The 20,474-nt window shown below is 49.3% G+C and overlaps 1 protein-coding gene across 2 annotated transcripts in view; it reads left to right on the top strand.

Moving 5' to 3' along the window:
- KCNAB1 (potassium voltage-gated channel subfamily A regulatory beta subunit 1) overlaps nucleotides 1-19,179 on the top strand; it is a 70,919-nt gene extending 51,740 nt beyond the window's left edge. For both annotated transcript variants that reach the window (XM_075031249.1, XM_075031250.1), the window contains exons 4-14: nucleotides 691-770; nucleotides 1,623-1,667; nucleotides 2,916-2,960; nucleotides 3,595-3,638; nucleotides 7,265-7,351; nucleotides 12,252-12,337; nucleotides 13,485-13,605; nucleotides 14,288-14,382; nucleotides 15,902-16,022; nucleotides 17,170-17,258; nucleotides 17,883-19,179. In XM_075031249.1, the coding sequence (XP_074887350.1) occupies nucleotides 691-770; nucleotides 1,623-1,667; nucleotides 2,916-2,960; nucleotides 3,595-3,638; nucleotides 7,265-7,351; nucleotides 12,252-12,337; nucleotides 13,485-13,605; nucleotides 14,288-14,382; nucleotides 15,902-16,022; nucleotides 17,170-17,258; nucleotides 17,883-17,972 (903 nt within the window). In that variant the 3' untranslated portion in view covers nucleotides 17,973-19,179. The remainder of the gene's footprint in view (nucleotides 1-690; nucleotides 771-1,622; nucleotides 1,668-2,915; nucleotides 2,961-3,594; nucleotides 3,639-7,264; nucleotides 7,352-12,251; nucleotides 12,338-13,484; nucleotides 13,606-14,287; nucleotides 14,383-15,901; nucleotides 16,023-17,169; nucleotides 17,259-17,882) is intronic.
- The last annotated feature ends 1,295 nt before the right edge of the window (nucleotides 19,180-20,474 follow it).

Below are 20,474 nucleotides of genomic sequence, written 5' to 3' on the forward strand. Positions count from 1 at the left end.
TGAAGCGAGATGACTTGGTTCGATTATAAATTTACTCCCTGGCTCTCTGGCCCTCCTTGCTTAGAATAAGTCGATGCAAAAGTGTTCACGCATGGAAAAAGAGGACTGAAATGCAGCCCCGTCCTTGAGGGATGCCCACCCTAAGGACGTTGGCCATGCGTGGGTAGCTGCCAGCCCCCTCGGGGTGCAGAATCCCCCTAGGGAGCAGCAGGACTCTGATGGGGATCACATGAAATTACCTTCAGCTGTTTAAATACCTCCTGAAGTCATCTGGAGAACTGCAGGATGGCCTGTTGGGTAGCCAAAAAAAAAAAAAATTAAACTCTTGCCGTGGAAATACCCTTTCTGTATTAAACCCCACAGATTTGCAGACTATCTTCTATAACCCTATTAAATTCTTGGCCGCTTTCCTATTAGAAAGTTCCTATGAGAAGAGATTAATTCCTCCCAGGATGAGTCAAAGGGAAGTTGATGAAAATCCGTGTTTTGGTGCTTCTTGGGCCAGCACACGAACCCCTGAGTGCCCTGCCAAAGGGTCTCACCCCCCGGGCAGGGGATGCTAACACCCCTCCCGGCCCTGCCGAAGCCCCTTTGCTGAGCCTTCAAGGGTTTTTCCCCGTGTGGGACGAGCCACCAGCCGCTCGGGATGCGATCTGCCGCCCCTCACCTCTCCATCTCTGCTTCCCCGAGGTGGCTGAGCAGCTGATGACCATCGCCTACGAGAGCGGCGTCAACCTGTTCGACACGGCCGAGGTGTACGCGGCCGGCAAGTGAGTGCCCAGCATCCCGCTCCGCTTCCCGGGGGTCCCTCTGCCTGGCTCCGCTCCTCCCTGTGTCACAGCCACTTGTGATGGATAGGGCTCTGGTGGTGCTTGGGAAGCCCCCTGCCCCCTGACGGGGTACAGAAAAAGCTTTATATTTGGAGCACTCTTTAAAAAAAAAAAAAAAAAAAAAATTAAACCAAAAACTCTTGTAACCAGCTGAAGACTGAAATGTATCACTCGTGCTGCTTGCTGTTGGCACAGGGAGAGAAATGTCCTGAATAAATGAAAAGTCATTCCTGAATAAATGAAAAGTCATCATAATGGTGATGAATGGCCTGTGCCAGTGACAGCTCCCAGGCGCAGATCCCGGCACCGGGAACCGCTCTGGCTGCAGCAGAGCTAATGCTCTTTGTGTCACTGCGGAATTGGGGGGAAAAAAAAATATCCATCCATAATATATTTGACTCGGGCTGATTTATACAGCTTTGTATTTAGTCTAAAAGGCGGACGGGGACATCACTTCCCTGGTGCGGGGGGACCAGGCGGCTCTGCCTTCCCAGAGCAAGTTCAAGCAGACGTAGGGCACGGGGGTGGAGGGCTGTCCCGGTGGGAGCGGGTGGACAAGATGCTTTGGGGGGAACCGTCCCCCGTGACGGGGATCTCTGCCCACCCCATCGCAGCCGGTGCTGGGTCACCGTCACCCGTGGAGGGGAGAGCTGCCCAGCCGAGAGGGCTGCTGCAGGCTGGCGTCTGGGTGTCCCTGTCCGGGGGAATTGGGATGGACGGCAGCTGCGACCGGGTACCTGGCGTCGAGCATCCTCCTGCATCCCCTCACGTGGGGGTCTCTCTTTTGCGCAGGGCTGAAGTCATCCTGGGCAACATCCTGAAGAAGAAGGGCTGGAGGTACTGGACCGCCGGACGGTGCTCCCCGCCACCCGCAAACGAGCAGGGCCCCTGGGAATAGGAGAATCCTTCTGGTTTTTAAAAAAATGATGCGTGTTAGGTGATGCTGGCCCGGGAGCCAGTGCTGCTGTTTCCAGGCGGTGCCGGGGGCTCACGCGTGTGATGGTCGTACGCAGAGCAGGCAGCCAGGGCTCCTGCCGCAGCCAGACCTCTCGAGTGCCAAATAAAAACGCTCTCCTGGGTTTTTTTTGGGGAGCGCACACCGGCTTCACGAGGCTGCGGTCGTCAGCCTGCGGTGCTGCCTCGACCGTTGCACGAGACCATCGTCTCCGTGCCGGGCAGAGTTAACGCAGCTTGTGAGCGTGTCCATCGTCATTGCCGTGCACGGTGTGTCGAGACAGACGGTTTGTGCATCGGCATCCTTATCTGTGTACGTGAGGCTGTGTATTAAGAATGCAAAGCTGTGATGGGCCTTCATCTTGGGTAGCCTGGTAGGAGATGATACCTAATTTAAATGATGCACATTAGCATATGTTGTGTAGTTTTAAGAGCATTTACATAATCTTTAAAGACCTCCCCTGTGTGTCATATTCAGCCTTCAACTGAAGAATGGGTTCTGGCGGTGCTCACTCCAAAATCAGTATCCCCTGTGTTAGGGGAATGATTATTCAGTAAGAAATATCCTGGATACTGGGGAAGAAAAAAAGTTAAGCCTAGCAAAAGCTGGAGAAATTTTGTGTTGTGCATGTACAGTTATGCAGCAGAGTAGTTTGCGAATGATAAATCTTTGATTTACTATCACGTGGGAATTTATAGATTAATTCAGTGAATGTACCACTCTTGGAGTTTTAGTAGCTCTGGGAATGCTGCATGATAACAAGAAGCACTGGATTTGGATACCAGGGGAGAATAGCGCTGTAGCTCTTGGTTAAGGACTCTGGAGATTGCTTACTCCGTAATTAAAAATGTATCTTCTTTTTGGTCAATTCACTTGAATTAGCTTCAGTTTCCAGACACCAGCCTCTGGTCACTCCCTGCCTGCCGCAGACCTGAGTGTGGGAGGAGAAGTGGCCTGTTGTAAAAAGGATTATAGTGATGTGTGAACGCCCGCTCTGAGCCCAGGGCTGCGAAACCGGGCACAGCCGCCGCCGCGGGAAGCCAGAGTACTGCCGCGTGTCGATAAGCACCATCCTGCTTGGTTACGTATAGGGTTTTTTAACAATAATAATTTTTCTGTTCTGTTTGCAGGAGGTCCAGTCTGGTCATAACAACAAAACTGTACTGGGGTGGAAAGTAAGTCTCACAGTTGCTCATACTGGCATTTGCTGCTGCGTGCTTTTCCCTTTCACAGCTGTACAACCCGGTGGAGATTAATAGCAACTTGGAGGGGTGGTTTGTTGCTCTTATTTTCATTCTCCTCATTTTGCGGAGTCTTTTAAGGAGTCGGAGCTCGGCAGAGGCGGCAGCCCCCAGCAGAGGCCGGGATGCCGCGCTGGGTACGCTCCCGCCCGGAGCATCCCTGCGGCTCCAGGAGCTGGAACTAGCAGGGTGAAGGCTGCCTTGCTCCGAAATCACCGACAATGTCAATGAAGCCTCAGTACCGGGTGGTCGGCCGGGGTACAGCTCCGTCCCGGCGCTGCCTGGCCCCTGCTGCCCTGCCAGCATCCTCACCCCTTCTCTTAGAAATGCCAGACGGTAGCTCTGCAGTCAGGCAATATCCATGGTTGTTGCCATGTTAAATTAAGTGGCATTACTCATCCCAGGTGCTGTTGTCATTGAGACCGGGAACCCAAATGAAGTTCAGGGTCTCTGTTGTATGAGTTGTAACTTCATTTTTGGGATGCTTAAACCAGAATACAAAATTAACGCTACCCGGTTGTCAGCACCTCAGGTCTCTAACAGCCGCGTACCCGTTTTTCCTTTGCAGAGCTGAAACAGAAAGAGGGCTTTCGAGAAAACACATTATTGAAGGTATGTGTTGCATGGGGCAGGGGTCTGGCCGTGCCCGAGTGCCCCAGCACGGGCACGGTGGGATGCAACCAGCGGGACCCCGGGGCGATCGCTCTCCCACGAGCCAGGTCTCCTTGACTCCGGCGCTCACTGCTCCTCCGTGCCAGCCCAGCGCAGGGCAGCTCCCAAGCCTGGCTGTGAAGTGCCCAAAACGCACCGCAAGATTATTCTGGCTTCTCTCAAAAAGTGCGAGCGAACCCGTTTTGCACGCAAAAAGCCTTCTCTACCACACCTCCATGCAGCAATAACCTTTTGGGTTTTTGCTGTAATAAGCAAGCGCGTTGTCCTTGGCTGGCTGCGTCGCTTGCAGATTTATCACTTACCTGCAGCGAGCAGGGTTTGCCGTGCCGGGGTTTCATCGCTTGCCGTGAGACGACGGGAGGCAGGAAGGCTCGGTGGGTCCGGAGCTGCTCTGCTGACCCCCCCAGCTCTTTCCCGGAGGGACCAGGGCGGTCGGCAGACGTGGCCGTGGCTGCGTGGGCTCCCTTGGTGGAGCAGGGAGGGATGAGGACGCGGGGCACGATGTCAGCCTGCAGAAATAGCCTCTGGAGAGGTGCCAGGTCCCATCCGCCGAGCAGCCGGCTGGGGAGGGCTGTGGGTTGCTCTCGGTGCTGTTTCTTCTCAGGTGTTTCTTCTCGATTTGGTTGTACGTTCCCTCGCCCAGCTCCTTGCACCCGGTCCCGCATCCCACTGAGCGATGCTGTGCGCTACCTTACTCATCCAGCGGGATTTATTCACCCAAGTCTCTGCTGGGTCTAACGCATGCTCCTCATCTTCATTCCGATGGCTTTTTTTGTCCTCTCGGATGCATTATTGTTGGAGAGGGAGTGAGAGCACATACATTTTTCTATATGGATAAGCATGTTTCACCCGATCTGGCTCTTTCCGGAGGGCTGTTGGGTGCTGGGTCAGGCACCCAGGCGCAGTGGCCACGGGCATAATTATAACTTGTCCACTTAACGATAACTTAAAACAGGATTTTACATGCAGGACACAGAGCAGGGCCCATAAAAAGACATGTTTCTGTCATATTAAGGATCAGCAGTGTCAGCTACAACCTTGTCCCAGTGAGAGGTGCCAGCCTGGGCTGGCTCCTGACGGGGGCTGGAGCAGACGCCCAAAACCCCCCAGGAGGACCCTCATGGGGTCTGACAACCCCCCCTCCGTGCAGATTGCAAGCAGATCCCAGACAAGCAGCCAGCAGCATGGGGGCCTGGATCTGTCTTCTGCATAAATACAGAGTAAAAATAGCAAGGGTTTGGAGAAAAGCTGTGTAAAGCCGCGGAAGGGAGTTCCTGGGGGTGTCCGGCTCCTCGGGGGCCAGGGATCCTTCGGGACAGAAGGGCAGCATCAGGCTTGGTACCTGTGCTTCACCTCCCTGCAGAGGGAGTCGCACCGCCCGCCTCTTGCTGCTGTTTGACCCGCTTCTGCCTGCTGCCACGGAGGGATGTGCAAAACGCGTTCTTTGGGTTAGTAGGAAATGATATGCTCTACGCCGAGGTCCTCGGGGGAGCCCCGGGCCAGCACTGAGCGATGCCAGCCTGGGTAATGCAGGGCTGAAACCCCAGGGGAGCAGCACCCTCCGTCAACCAACACGCCGCAACGGCTGCAGCAATGAAAAGTGATTTTCTTTATTGCGCCGGGTATGCTGGGGTAATTAGCCTCCTCTTTGATTTATGAGATAAGTCCTAATTGTTTACAGTGGTGTTTGGTTAAGCTAATGTTTGCTGTCAAGATAAATTAGAAAAGAAAAATTCAGGCTCATCTACATTACACATGTGCCGCGGTGTCGGTGGTTTGATGGCGCGGGGGGGACCAGCCCGTTCACGATACACGCTGCAGAATAGGCGGGAGGTATGCTTTGGCCTTTGCTTATCAGAAGGTAGCATCCATCTGCAGAAAATCAGGTTTGCCTGCCAGAAATGGCAGCTTTAACTTGCATTTGGCCATTTGCATGTTTTGTCACCTGAATCTGCAATGGCCCATTTGTCACAGCTTTCAACAACCGGGATTTGTTCCGTATGCATTAGGACATAAATTATATGGAAAATATTAATACTGTATTTGTATTATCCACCCCTTGCCTGGGATGTCGCTGCCACCCACATCACACCCCGGCTAATGTTGTCCTGAGAGGGTGAGGTGGGATGAACGTGGCATCAGCAAACTGGGTGAGCAGGGCAGTCTCCTCCCTGGGATGCAGATTCGGTCATCCTCCATCGCAAAGGAGTTGTTTCTTGGTGACAAGGAGCGTCACTGGAGCACGGTTGGTTTTGCCCCATAGTAACCAGCTTGTACATCTGGGATCGTCCTGGGAAGTTTTCATTATTTAGTGTTTACAGAATTCAGCTACATTAGGATATGACTTTCATATTAAGGTAATGCTGCAGAAAGTTTTTTTAGCAACATGTTATTGAACTTTCATTTGAATACCCCCCACGAGGAGGTGTCCTGGCCGCTGGTGGCACTAGACCCAGAGGCGCTGGGGGAAGTTGCAGCCATGTCACAGGCAGTCCAAACCCATCCATTTTCCATTTCTTGTGGAGCTACTTCATGAAACGATAGAAAAATACTGGCAGCGGTTGAAATAACTTCACAGAACACATAGCAACTAATGTTAAGGTCAACGTTAGCTATTTTCTATAAATACATTTGGCAAAAATGGCCATTTTTTTCATCCCAAAATTCAGCGAACATATTCAGACTGCTCTATTTTGGCTCATTCTTCGTGAACATTCATAAAAACATTTTGTTCCTGGGAAGATTCATAGAAAATAAGTGTTAGAAATCCTCTTCTCTCTCTCTCACACACACACACATATTATATATATGTAGGCTTTTGATGCCATCTCGCATCAGATCCTCTTAGAGAAGCCGTTGAAGCCTGGGCAGTCCTGGACTGTCGCTGCTGAACTGTGCCCAGTCTTGCTCTGCAAAACTCTCTCTGCCCTATGCAATGCGTTGGTGGGCACAGCTTGCTTACCCTGCAGAGAGGGTAAAGCCCTTCGTGGTGCTTTATCTGCTCATGATAACATATCTAACCAAGTGCCACCATCCTCCCACCTGGGCTTGCATTTCTGGAAGGGTTCCCTGGGGCAGGGCTTCCTTAGGTGGGACAGCACCCAGGCGACGTGCCCCTGGGCTTGCACAGAAAGGCTATGTGATATAATTTAGATTAAATAAACTCTGAACAGAAGTGGAGCGCTGAAGTCAGTCCCTGGTAGCTGCCTCCTGACAGGCTGGCCACGGACACGCTTGGTAACCGGTGTCCGTTCCAATCCAAATCTCAGCGTAGTTAAAAAATAAAAGCAAATTCTCACGGAAGAGGGGGACTCTGCATGCGGCCAAACCAGTGTTTTCTTCTTAACATGGCCGCATAGATATGGGACAACATTACGCAGCATCCTTCTCATATGCTATGTGGTTGTGTGTGTGTGTATATATATATATTATACATATGTACATAGATACACCGAGCTCTATTTTAGTCCTAATGCGGCACTGTTTTGTACCTGTCAGCTCTGTGCCGCCGCACTCCTGCCTCACTCTGACCGTGCAGGTTCTTGTCTCTGCTTTGCTGTTTCCAGGGCTAAAGGCTTCTCTCCAGAGGCTGCAGCTGGAGTACGTGGACGTCGTCTTCGCCAACCGGCCAGACAATAATACGCCCATGGAAGGTTAGTGGAAGCTTGAATTAAAGGTTTTAATGTGACTGATCCTGGCTTACAGGCTTAGACCGATGATGGTAGGAAATGAAAAACAATTTTTTATTAAATATTCAGGTGTGGCAGCTTAAATATGAAATACCTCATTCGTAATATCCTGGAGCCCCATATATTTACACTTAAATGAAATGGATTTGTATCTCTTGGAAGGAAATTGAGGTTTCCTTTATGTCCCAGCGGTGGCTTTAACATTGTTTGGTTTTTTATTTCCTTTTCCTGATTCCTTCATAGGAAGGGAATTTGTGTTTGCATTTAAGGCAGGTCTTCTCTGTGTCAAATGAAACCGGTATACCCCTGCCCCCGGTGCGGTCAGCTCTGGAGAGGGGAGCGTGCCGGTGCTGCCGTCCCCATCCTCGTCCCTGTCCCCTGGGCTGCCCACATAGCACATACTTCTCCCGGCACTAAATCCAGGGGTGCGATCCAAAGAGTGGTCAGAAACAAGAAACAACCGGGAAGCTTTAGGGTTCCCTGCCGCGAGCGCCTGAGCAGCTCCAGCCCAGTCTCGGGGTCGGGCGCAGCCTCGGCACCGCAGCCGCCCGCCCCTCGGTCCTGGTGGAAATTCAGGGAACGGATTTAGGAACTGGGTAGATCTGTGACTGCGCGCTTTAATCATGTTTCACGATTGCTGATAAGCATATATGCGTGTTCGGTACGTGGTGGTATAGCCCAGTTCTCCAGGAACCTTCATCAACATGTTTTGGGGTTAGTGCCCTATTTAATGGGCACCAGTTCCCATTCCTTCTCTTTTCCCACTGGAGTTAACACAACCATTCACACTGTGGCAGAAGATTAGCTTCACAGCTAAATAAAAAATAGCAAGAAGAAAGACTCGCAGGCTGCAGAAGCTGTCATAGACGAGTACATGTAAGTCAAACAGACCTGGAGCTTGACAGGCCCCTTCGAACCTCCTGGCGTGAGTTTTGGTGGCCGTGACACCTATTTTCTTAACGAACGCGGGGCTGTGCGACCAGCCACGAACCTTGGACGGGTGGCACTACTGCTGCCCCGGCCGACCGGTGCCGGCAGCTATGGGTTCAGGGAACTGGCCTGGGATTTTAGGAGCAGCGCAGCTTTTGCAGTAGCTGACGAGGTCAAGGAAGATGACATGTTGTATCCCGGAGGGAGAAATGACCTCTCTGCTCAGTCAGTTGTCGTCTAATGAGGCAGTGCTGAGTATATTTCCCGTGCCCGCGCAGACAGCTGATCTCAGGCGTTTGCAGCTTTTAAGATGCTACAGATACTGCTAGCAGCGCTGGAGCTTGGCAATAAGGTATAAACTGTGGTGCTTGGTGAGATTTTGAGCAGGGTGAAAAAAGGGGCGTTTTTATTATGAATGGTGTGGTGTTGATTCTTCCTAGGTACTTCATGCTTTTTTTTTATGGTTCACCTACTAAGCCACTTCTATCCCAGAGCATCTGTTGAACCATCTGTCGGTTCTGCACTATCTGGCACGCACAGTAAGTGCTGAGCTACCTTCACAAGACATGCAATTCCCGCTCCATCTCCTTACGTGCCTATGCTTTTCCCACAAGCAAATAGCTGCTTCTGATGGAGCAGAAGCCTTAACCTTAAAACCCAGGACCTTAAAAACGTTCCCTGCTCATTCTGCTCACCCTAATGCGTGAGGGTCCTGCTCGAGCAATCAGTGTGGCTGTACGCGGTAAGGTACAGCCAAATAAATCGAAGGATAAACTTTGAATGTTCATTTTGTTTTCTTCGCTTGCCGCACGCAGGCAGGTGAGGTTTCTCTGCTGTTGCTCGGGGTCCTCCATCTGCTGTGATGTGTGTGTCTGTGGGCATCAGCAGGCGATGGATCAGCCGTTTAGAACTACTCACCTGGTCCAGCCCAGCCGGGGCAGAATCGGTTCCCGCTCCCCCAGGCTGGTCACGGACCGGCTCAGGCTGCCTTAGGAGGCGTGGGTAACGGAGAGCTAATAAGAGAAAATGAGCATTTCGTACAGATTTCTTTATTGTAGGTGACTCTGGTCCCCGAAGCGTCAGGCAAAGCTTGCTGAATCTAAAAATCAGAAATGTATTTACCTTTCTTAAAAGTCTCAGAACAAACTAAAAAAGCTTTTCGTTGTAAAAGCAATGCAATACTAGCTTCAGGGGACATCTGGAGGTGAGTACCCCGCGCAAAGCTCTTTGCACACCCCTGCAGTTGGGGCCGGGCAGGTCCCTGGCCAGGACAGCCGTGTCCCTCCTGGCCCGGGGGCAGCCAGGACGAGGGGCTGCCCTTGCTGGGATCGGCCATCCGGGGGGAAAATCCTGCTCCCGGCACCCGGGGGGCTCTGCCATCGCGTGGTCCCCCCGAACAGGGACCTCGGGAGATGGGCGATGGGAAGGGTCTGTGCTTCTCCCCTGAATTTCTGCGAGTCTCATGCCTCGTTAGTCAGGCTGGAGAGCTGATCCCCCAGCTGCACTAGCAGGTGCTTTTTTTTTTTTTTTTTTTTTTGTCCCAGGCAGCTTTTCCAGCAGACGAGGAGGGCAACTCCGGCTGCAGGGAAGGAGGGACCCCGGGGTCCCCTGGTGAGACCCCCCACATCGTCACGGCGCTGGGGGACTGGGCGCCCGCTGCACAGCCAGCCCCCAGCCCTGGCAAGCAGGGAGGGAAGGTGACACGGTTCCTATCAGGGAACTTTAAGTTACTTCACAATTATTATTATGCTGCTGGAGGCTGTTTTCCGGGTTTTGAAACACCCATTTATATTTAAGAAAAAATCTCCCCGTCTTAAGTGATGCCATTTGTGCCATCCAGCTGGCAGACCGAGCGGTCCAGGCATGTGCTCTTCACAAAGCATCCCATCGCCATACCCTGGGAGCAGTCTCTGGTAAACAAGAAGAGAGATCTATATATATATATATTTTTTTTTTTTCTGAGTTGACTTCAGTTTTTCTTGAAAGGAGTAGAGGTGGGAGAAATGAAAACAACCATGGACTGAAATGTGTAAGAGGCATATGATGAAATGCTTATCAAAATTCCTAAATGGTAGTGCGGCAAAAATAGAAAACTAAACCCAGTGAGAAGCCGGTGCTGCTGAGGAGGGAGGGATTGCCATACCCCTGCCCATCGCACACAGCATGCCTGCGGGTAGCAAGGTAGCTGCTTGATAATGGGGCATTTTGTTGGACTAATACATGCCCAAGAATAAAATGCTTGGAAATAGAGAAAAGTGTGGTTTTGGCCAAAATGAAGAAGAAAAAAAAAAAAAAGAAAATAATATCTGGCATTTGAATCCTGCTCTTCATCAGGGAAAAAAACTTCTCAAGCCAACGCTTCCCTCGAGAGGAAATGTCCCTTTTCAGTGGGAAGGCAGAAGCCCAGCGCAAGAGGCACAGTGTCTCCTGTACAACCCTCCGAGGTTATAAATGGAGACTTCATCATCTTTAGCTGCTTGTCGCCTCCTGCAGAAGAAATCTCACAATAACGTCAAGATTGGCAGTGTAATCACCCCTCTGCCAAGCTCTTTTTTTTTTTTTTTTTTCCCATAAATAGGATGAGAATCCTCATGATATAAAAGGCAGCTCATCTCGATCTTGAGACAGCGATGCCCAGAGTCGTCGTCCAAGTAACGGCAGGGATGTCGCAAGCACACAGGGCTTCTCCGTGCAGCCCCGCGGCCGAGCAGAGTCGTCTCACTGTAGTTCCATGGGTCAGAAATTCATGGTGTAGGGGTAGAGTATTGGCTCCTTGCCGCTTTCCCGAGGGAAAAGCGCACTGACCTCCCGCTGATGGCGAGGTGCCTTGTGCGGCACTGGGAGTAGTGACTAAGTACTAGTTTCTTTTGCCTCTCCGAGCGCGTTTAGCCCATTTTTGTCCGTTCAAATGATGTGCTGTTAGCGGCCAGTGTAGTGCCAGTGCCCTGGCAGCCGCTGCTCGGCTCCAAAGGGCAAGGAGTAAGAAATATGAATTTATTACTGCAGCCGGGGCAGTTATTTATACTGTCACGGTGGCTGTGCCCTGGGGACCCCGCTCGGTCCCAGGGACCCCGCTCCTCTGCAGCGGCGCTGCCTGGGCTCCCCGGGATGCTGCGTACCCAGCAGGCTGCTCCCAGGGAGAAATCAGCCTTAAAAATGAGTTGCAAACAGTAAGCAGTGGCTATTTTCTTTATAGCACTAGCGAGGCATCCTACCAGGCTCTGTAACCTCCTGGGCAACCATGAGGGATAGACAATTTTTTCTCCTTTTCTTGCAAACTAAAGTTTATGATGGCTTTTTTTCCCCCCCGAAGGAGACAGGGATGCTCAGCAGGGGTCTGATGGATGGAAATTAAAGATCCTGCCCTGGTGCTTATAGCCTTGTAGGCTTCCATCTTCCCCAAAGAAAAACGAGGACTGTGGGACTGCTGCGCTAAGGAGCTGTGCTGGGTTTTGCAGAGGTGCCGCCTGCTCCTCCCACGGCTGGCGGGGCCCTCGGCGGCGCGGGGTTCCATCATCCAGTTTTGCAACTTTATCCCCAGCATCCTAATATTCCTAGTAAAAAGAAGCAGGACAGATATACGTTTTTAGTAAACAAATTTTAAAATAAATTTAATTTATCTTTCATTTTATTTTTCGACTGTGCTGCCCTCTTGTGTTAAATTTTAAAAGAGATATTACCATAAGACGGTGGTAGGCAATGGCCAGTTGGTAAAAGCAGTTTTTAAACAACTGCAGGATAAATGTCTTTACATTCACACTGTCAATGCTTTTTCATCCATGCTCGAGCAAGAGAACACAGCAGAAGTACTGTTTAATGCAAAGCTGCTCAGGCTTGTCAGCGGACTTGGCATTTATAAGTGGCTTTGGGAGGATTTGGTGCTGAAAAATTGGTCTCTGTGCAGTTCTCATACTTCTTTTTTCCCCTCCTTTAGAAATTGTCCGAGCGATGACACATGTAATAAATCAAGGCATGGCGATGTACTGGGGAACATCACGCTGGAGCGCTATGGAGATCATGGTAAAGTTGATTTTTAGGAAAGTGTTGACACTTGGTAATTCTCCATCCAGGCTGCAGAGTCTGCTGAAAGCCATGCTGGGACCTGAATCACAAGCAGGTGTCTGGGCTGGGGATGTTTGCCTTCTACTCCATCCAGCATCTCTTCACCTAAAATAATTTTAAAACCTGTTCCAGAATGAGTCTAGTGTTAATCAGGAGAAGATGGGCTGATCTGGGGATTTGTGTGTCTTGGCTCACTTAATTGGGGTTTGTTTCATTTTGGTTTTATTCGGCTGACTTCAAGAATTTTGGTAAAGTGCCTGTTTGATGGCCGTGCCCCGTTGATGCCCCGTTTCAGACGTGGCTCTCGGCAGCAGGTCCATGACCGGCGGGACCGGCGGAGCTACTGCTGCGGTGGGAACGGTCCCCGTGCAGGGGAGAATTCCCCGTGGGTGGCACCGCTCTGAACATGTCACGTCCAGAGGTGCAGACGGGAAATATCCCTGCTCGGCAGTAGGGACCTCCTCGTTGGCTTTACCTGAAAAACCCTAGACTGGGGGAACCAGCGTCCCGACAGCTCATCCTTAATGCTTTGTCAGAAGCATTTGCTGTTGCCCAGATTGGTGGTCGATGCCCCATCCCTGGAAACATTCCAGGTCAGGTTGGACGGGGCTCTGAGCAACCTGAGCCGGTGGAAGATGTCCCTGCTCACGGCAGCGGGGTCGGACTAGATGACCTTGAAGGATCCCTTCCAACCCAAAACCATTCTGTCATTCTAAGAGATGCCAAGAGCGTCTTGCTGGTCCCTGCTTCTCGTGGCGGGGTCAGAACACAATAAACAAGCTCAGCACCAGCCAACTCAGCTGGGAAGTTCTTTGGCTTGTCGCTGCGCTGGCGCTGAAGCACCTTTGGGCTGGAGGAGGTGGGAGGTGGGCACGTACCCTGCTGCGGTGGGCACAGGGGCAGTGGGGAAGCAGGGCAGCCAGGGATGCGGCTGCGTTTCTGCCTCGGCACGGCAGCTTTCGGAGGGATGTGCGTGGCCTTGCTAAGGGGTAGCGAAATGAGTTCGTTGGCACCTGCACGCTCAAGGAGGGTTGGCTGGTAGGTTGTGTCCTGCAAGATGCTTTTGCTTAATGAAGTATTTTATCTACTGATTTCTTTTCTCCAGGAAGCCTACTCCGTAGCCAGGCAGTTTAACATGATACCGCCCGTGTGTGAGCAAGCTGAATACCATCTCTTCCAAAGAGAGAAAGTGGAGGTTCAGCTGCCGGAATTATATCACAAAATCGGTGAGACCGACTGCCGTGCCTTTCAGCTATTTCATTTGCAGAAAGAAATACAGAGCAGGCTGACCTGGGGCTCTACATGGGAACAACACTCGCCTTCCCTGGATCTGAAGGGGACAGACAAGTATCTATCTAATGACGCGAAAGAAAAACTGGCTTATTGTGCCTCTGACAGAAATAGGTGTTAATTGCCACGGCTGCTTCTTACTCTTTGACTCGCATGGACCGTGCGGGTGCCACCTCTGCCTGGCATCAGAAGACACGGATGCCTCCTTGTGCATCTCCTGCCAGGGTGTCCCCAGTAGCGGGGCTGAGGACCAGGCTGAGCGGGGACGGGGGGAGCTGGTGCCCCTGCCAAGCGGGGCCAACGCAGGAAGGACGTGATGGTGTAAGGCAGGACGGGTGTAGGAGATACCTGGTCAGGAGTTCAGGTGCTTTGCTGCAGCAGGAGCCAGGATGGGGCTGGAGGGTGTCACAATAAGGTTTTGGGTGAATAAGCTAGTCAGTGCCCCTTAAGAGCATCAGCAGCATCTTCCTGGAAGACGCCAACTGAATGTCACTGCCAGCGGCAATAGAAACAAGCAGCAATTATTTTGCTTTTATTTTTTTAACTAAAAGTCCTATTTTTGATACAACTCTGATTTCCCCCAGTCCCTAAAAATCTCCTCCTCTGTTTTCTCTGCAGGGGTCGGAGCAATGACGTGGTCTCCGCTAGCCTGTGGGATCATCTCAGGGAAATACGGCAACGGGGTCCCTGAAAGCTCAAGGGCTGCACTAAAGGTACTTTTTTTGTTGCATGTTTGAGAAAAGTAGATGTGCTGCTTTTGCGAGGGCAAGCAAATAACAAAGGGAAAACGGATCCCCCGTGAGAAGGCTGGCCTGTGTGCTGCTGTATTGATGGATCAGCTCGGTTTCTCTGGCAACCGCACTTGGAAGTGCGGGAGAATCCGGGTTATAAAGACGCTGGGGTTCGCGCCGGTTGTGGGGCAGCACGCCACTGGAGCCAGGCTCCGGGGGGGTCCGCAGAAGGATGCGTCACCACCCTTACACGGACCAGACACAGTCAACGAGAAGGCACAAGCCCAGGGTTTCGGTCGTGTTTGATGCTCCCAGCTGACGTTAATCGATACAGCTGCTGTGACTTCAAACCCCCTTAACCACACGGCGCGGGTAGAACAGACTTGGACATTATTTTTCCTGCCCACCCTTCCCTGCGCACCAGCCTACGAGGCAGCGAGCGCATGGGGGGAGCGGTGGTGGAGCTCAGCCCCGCAGCATCCCCCCCGCCGGCAGGGCAGACCCCCGGCACCCCGGGAAACCTGTGGGTCCCCGGCGCTCCTGCCCTTTGCCGGGCAGGGCAGCAGCCCTCTCTGACAGGTTTTAGCGTTGCGGTGTCACCGCAGCGCTTGGTTTCTCCCACAATCGTCCGGATTTTATTCTTATTGGGTGTTGTGGGGTCTCCTCCCATATCACGCCTGTGGCAGGCATGTTATTTAACAGCTTGAAAAACGGCAGAGCGCTGAAATGTCATGGATTTGGGAAAAAAACCCAACCCAAATGGTATTTGAGCCTCTGTAACAGCTGATGGGCAAAAGCCAACACTGCCTGACAAGTGCCAGCAGGTTGACGTACATCCCTGTGCTGCTTTTTGCTCAGCTTGGTGCTTTTTAAAGGAAAGATGCAGTCTGCACTGAGTCGCTTACAAAGGGCAACATTTTCAAATGTGGTATTTCATTGCATTTGAGGGGTTTTTTTCCAAAATAAAATACATTATCAATATTTGTTAAAAGCTGGCTAAGCAGGTAGCATTGCAGAGAGGCATCCAAATTAAATTGATGAGAGTGAAGCAGGATCAAGTTTCGAATCTGGAGCTGGGAGAACTGCAATCTCAGCTTCATTTAATTAATTTTCTAATCTTGAATGGTAATAGTCAATCTTGAACAAGATCAGATGTTCTCTCACAATTGCTGTGGGGGGTCTGTGTCAAGATCTTCTCAAGTTGACTAATATTTCACTTCTTTCCTCTCTGCGATGGGATCCAGCGGTCCAAAAATAAAATTGCAGAGGTTCCAGATTCCAGACCGAGTCCATTAGTTGCATAAAGCCAGAAAGAAATAGATATAGCGTCTCACAGGAGATGTCCTGTCGTAATTGCTTTGGGTAGCAAAGCATTGTGTTATTCAGCCTCCATTACCTCCTGGGTTGGATATGGCTTTTTAAGAGCTGTTTATAATTGCCTTCAACTTTCCGTTGCGGAAGATTAAAGCTAACAGTCGATTGCAATGTAATTCACCTCCAGTGCTACCAGTGGCTGAAAGAGAAAATCATAAGCGAGGAGGGCAGAAAGCAGCAGGTGAAGCTGAAGGACCTGTCGCCCATCGCCGAGCGCCTCGGGTGCACGCTGCCTCAGCTGGCCGTCGGTAGGTGACGGGACGGGGACGAACGTCACCGCGCCTTCGCCGTTGTCACCAGCGCGTCACCCAGCTCGCATCCTTGTGGTGCGAAGGGAAACGCAGAGAGAGAGTCTGTGCCGTATGGGTCGGTGAGAGACGAGCGCAGGGGAAACCTTGTACAAAGCCCTAAAGCTACGGGAGCTCTGTTAGTGCTCCTGTCTTCTGGTTCAGTGTCAGTGATGGTCAGGCAAATGGTAGCACAGAAAAAGACGGGTCATCTTTCGAATAGGACAGAGGATAGCTTTGTCTTTGCCTGTATCTATTTTAAACACTTAAATGATTATTTGCTATCAGGGATTATGGAATGAAATGCTAGAAAGATAGAAAGACTGAAGATGGGTGATGCAACACCTCATTAGAAGGCTAATGCCTCTCAAGGAACACAGTAAAAGAACAAAACAAAACAAACAAAACACGCTGTAGGCGTTAATTAAATATGCCATGTATTGCTTTTGAGGTAACCATTAGCCTCACACAAAATAACTTTTTTTTTTTTGAGCAGTAAAGTTAAAAATTAGTTAAAATAAGATTGTTTCCAGCATCATCATCAGGCTTTGATTGACAAGAGGGCTAGTGTATCTTGGGCCATCCTCAGGGGCCCAACCCTGTTCTGCCTGTTTCTCCAAACAGTCCCTCCCTGGGTGGAAGACCTCAGTTGTTCAGCGCACTGGGCTGATGGACACAAGAGAATGCTACTTTTTGAAAAGAGAGTTGTTTTTTCTTGTTTCGGTTTTTTTTTAATAATTTGTGCTGAGAGCCAAGGCTGAAAAATACCACACATGTCTGTGTGTTAGAAAAACGAACCCTGGTTCAAATAGCAAAGAGGTGAATCCTTGTGATTTGTCATAGGGAAAAACCCAAACCCCGCTATTAAGACAACTGCTGGGCCAGGGACCAGGGTCAGATGGGATGCTGGAAGATCTGCAATGTGGTTTGTTATCTGACCCACGCATCTTCTCCCTGGTAGTGCCGGAGGAGTAAAGTGAAGGTTGAGACAACTAATGCTGTCATTATTTTTTCAAATAGAGATAGAAGCTCTGACAAACATTAGGATCTGGAGTAACGCTATGTCGTGACACCTATGTTCCTGACCATCTTGTGACTTTATTCCCAGCATGGTGCCTGAGAAACGAGGGGGTGAGCTCCGTTCTTCTAGGATCTTCCAACCCAGAGCAGCTGATAGAGAACCTGGGAGCCATACAGGCAAGTGCAGGTGGTGGTGGCACCTAAACAGAGGTGCTTAGCAGCACACCTTGAGAGTAGCACCCTCTTTCTCTTTTAATGTAGTTTTAATACTTTGTATTTTGTTCCAGGCATCTTCCAGTTCTAGTTACGCACGTTAATTAGGCAAACCTACGGTGCGTCACTGTGAGTTACCACCATTTGTGGTAGTCATCGCCGTATCCAGCCACAGGAGGGTGGCATCAGCAGGTTTAACGTATCTGAAAAAGCAAGCGCCCTGATTCCAGGACATGTTGTGATATATTCTGTGCTAAGTCTCCCACAGGGCACGTGTTACTTGCACCCACCTTAATTATTCTCTGTTGCTTTTCACAAGAGCCTCCTCTGATGTTCTTGCCACCAGCTCGCTTTCTGCTGCAGCTGAGCAATACCGTGCACATAAAGTTTAGGAGCGCTTCTGTGATTCTCTCACTGGGTAAAGATACGACAGCAGTTTTTCCTTTAAGGGAGAAAGGTATTAGATGAATGTTTCAATATCTGCTGCTCAAAAACCCAGAGGAAACGTTATTTGATAAAATCTGGATTTAAATTTGGAAAAACCTTTAACGGAAGCTTGATTAAACATCTGTTTTCTTCTACCCCTAGGTCCTTCCAAAGATGACATCCCATATTGTAAACGAAATAGATAATATTCTGGGAAATAAGCCCTACAGCAAGAAGGACTACAGATCATAATGCAATGCATGAATTCCCTGGACTGCATGGTTTTAAAAGTGCTCTGTACAGAAGTACAGCCCCGAATTAATATCCGGTCATGAGAATCATTCAGCAGCTTGCTGCTCGGTGTCTACTGTCACTGGATCCTTCGAGATGTGTGCTGTTGCTACTAATCTGCAATGAAATTTAAAAGCACAGTTGATCTCTCTTCTAACCAAGAATAACCTTGTATTTTCTTACCTTCGACTGAATTCATTAATTTTTACTTTACTCTTAGCACCTCATGCTTGTGCTGTGAAAAACACTTGTAAAGCAAAAAATAATTTATAACCTTCAGGTACTTGGTAATTAAAGAAGGATGTACAGATCTATTTTTTCAATGAAGAAAAGCCAGATACAACTTAAGGTTTTAATAAAACCACATTTGGGAAATCTCAACTATAAAGTTTCTTCAGGTTAACAGATAGAAGGGGCAAGCTCAAATTTTCCATTTTCTTTTTTATGCTGAATATATGCTTTAGATTTCATTTGTAGTTGAATAAGGGATGTAAGATAGAGAATTACTTAGAAATTAGATAGCTCAACTCCTAACTATACAATTATTTCAGCTGTGGAGTGCTCCTGGGAAGTATTTCTGAGTACAAGCCAGAAGAGCACAGTTAGAAAACCCAAACACGCATGCCAGGTTAATAAAAACAATGGCTGTTTGCAAAATTCTAATTCCACATAAACCTTAAACCAAGAAAGCCATGATAAAATATTGGGTTTTGCATCTACAGAAACCTGCCTCTACTTCTGCCTGCTTGTAGATGTAGCTATTGCAAATTTCAATATTCATGAGCTTTTAAGGATGTAGATACTTATAATATATATAATATATAGCTGCTGAAAAATACCAGAAAAAAGTCAGGTACGTACTTTGGTGGAAGGTCACGTTTGCTTTAACTTGTTCTGGAATCGGGCATAAGTAAATGCATAGTATTTTTAAGACACAGTTTAAACAGGTAGGGTTTTTTGTGAGCACTTCATCCCTCTACAGGAGTTGATAGTAAGCATTTATATATTAATTTGCCCATGTCAAGAACCACGTCATATTTTACCATGAGTTTGCTTTGTAAAACGCGCCTATGATTTCGGTAAATGTTCCTCACTCGTATTGACTCGCGTACTTTGAGCACATACTTCCTAGGGGGTACAGCTATGTACAGTATTTGTAGGACCCTTGTATCCTAGTCCCCTTAACGCCGGGATACCTGCAGAGAGCGTGCAGCGTTCATGGGGGGCCACGTGAACAGATATTAATACTTGAGTTGTCTTCTCCTGTATTTAATCCAATGAGCTATGGTATGTGTAAATGAACTTAGCTGCTGTATATCCAGAAATGCAGTCTGACTTTGACTTCTGCTTGGACACAATAAAAGCATTTTGTGCATCTAATTTTATACTTGGAGGCCTGTTACTAATAGTGAGACTCATTCTGAAACAGCAATGGTTTACGTTGAAACTGGATATGTATCGTTCCACAGGGAAACACTAATCTTCAGCTGTACCCACGGTGGGCAAGGGACAATGACCTCGCGTGGGGGAGTGATGGGCTGTGCTGGTCTGACTGTGCGTCTTGGAGAAGGTACTTCTAGAAGTTAGTCTCCTAAGGCAGACTGATATCAGCCGTATACAACATTTTGTCCTGAAATAAACACCATGTGAACGTCCTCCTGACAGTTCACTGAAATCCCACTGCCGTTCCGCCACCAGCTTGTCCAAAATGACGCTGGGCTGGTCAGTCACCCGAAGGCACTGCTCGCCTCCCTGCTATTACTTACTTTCACTGCCCTGGGCCACATCCCTTAATGTTGCAGTATTAGCTGTGAAAATTAACTATTTCAGTATTTTAAAATCTGCTTCACGGGCAGCACAAAGGCTTTGACCATTGTACAGTTAGCAGCTTCATTATTTTAATAGTAGAATTATTTTCCCAGTAGCAGACTAGTTCCTTTTCTTACCTCTGGAGGTACAACGTAATGTTTTTTCTTCCCCTTCTCAGACAGATGGGAATCCAACAACATATTAAAAATATATTAATTCCCAACTTTTTTTTTTCTTTTTTTAATTGAAAAGGAGATGGTATTGTCCCTTACTTAGAGCAAAAGCTTAGAAGTCAGCTTGCCTAGTGCTCTGGGGGCAATGGGGTGCCAAGCAGTAGCCTAGCTTTAGGCTAAACTTCAGCATTATACTGAAGAAACTGGGTGTGGCTTGTAGTGGGGATTGCAAGGGGAAAAAACAACCAACCAACCTCAAAAGCAAACAAAACCCCAAAATAACAACAACAAAAAACCCCCCAGCGCTTTTCTGTGAAGACGTCCACAGAAAAGACTAGGCTTTCTGTAGAAAACAACCCAGCCCACCCACCCACCCACCCACTTTTGTTTCAGGCTTCAGTGCTGCAAAGTTCTCCCTCCAGAAAAATTCTGACACACACTACGCTCCAGGCCTCTGCAACCGTCAATATCAAAAAACTAA

Source organism: Buteo buteo, chromosome 7, assembly GCF_964188355.1.
Source record: "Buteo buteo chromosome 7, bButBut1.hap1.1, whole genome shotgun sequence".
Taxonomy (NCBI): Eukaryota; Metazoa; Chordata; class Aves; order Accipitriformes; family Accipitridae; genus Buteo; species Buteo buteo.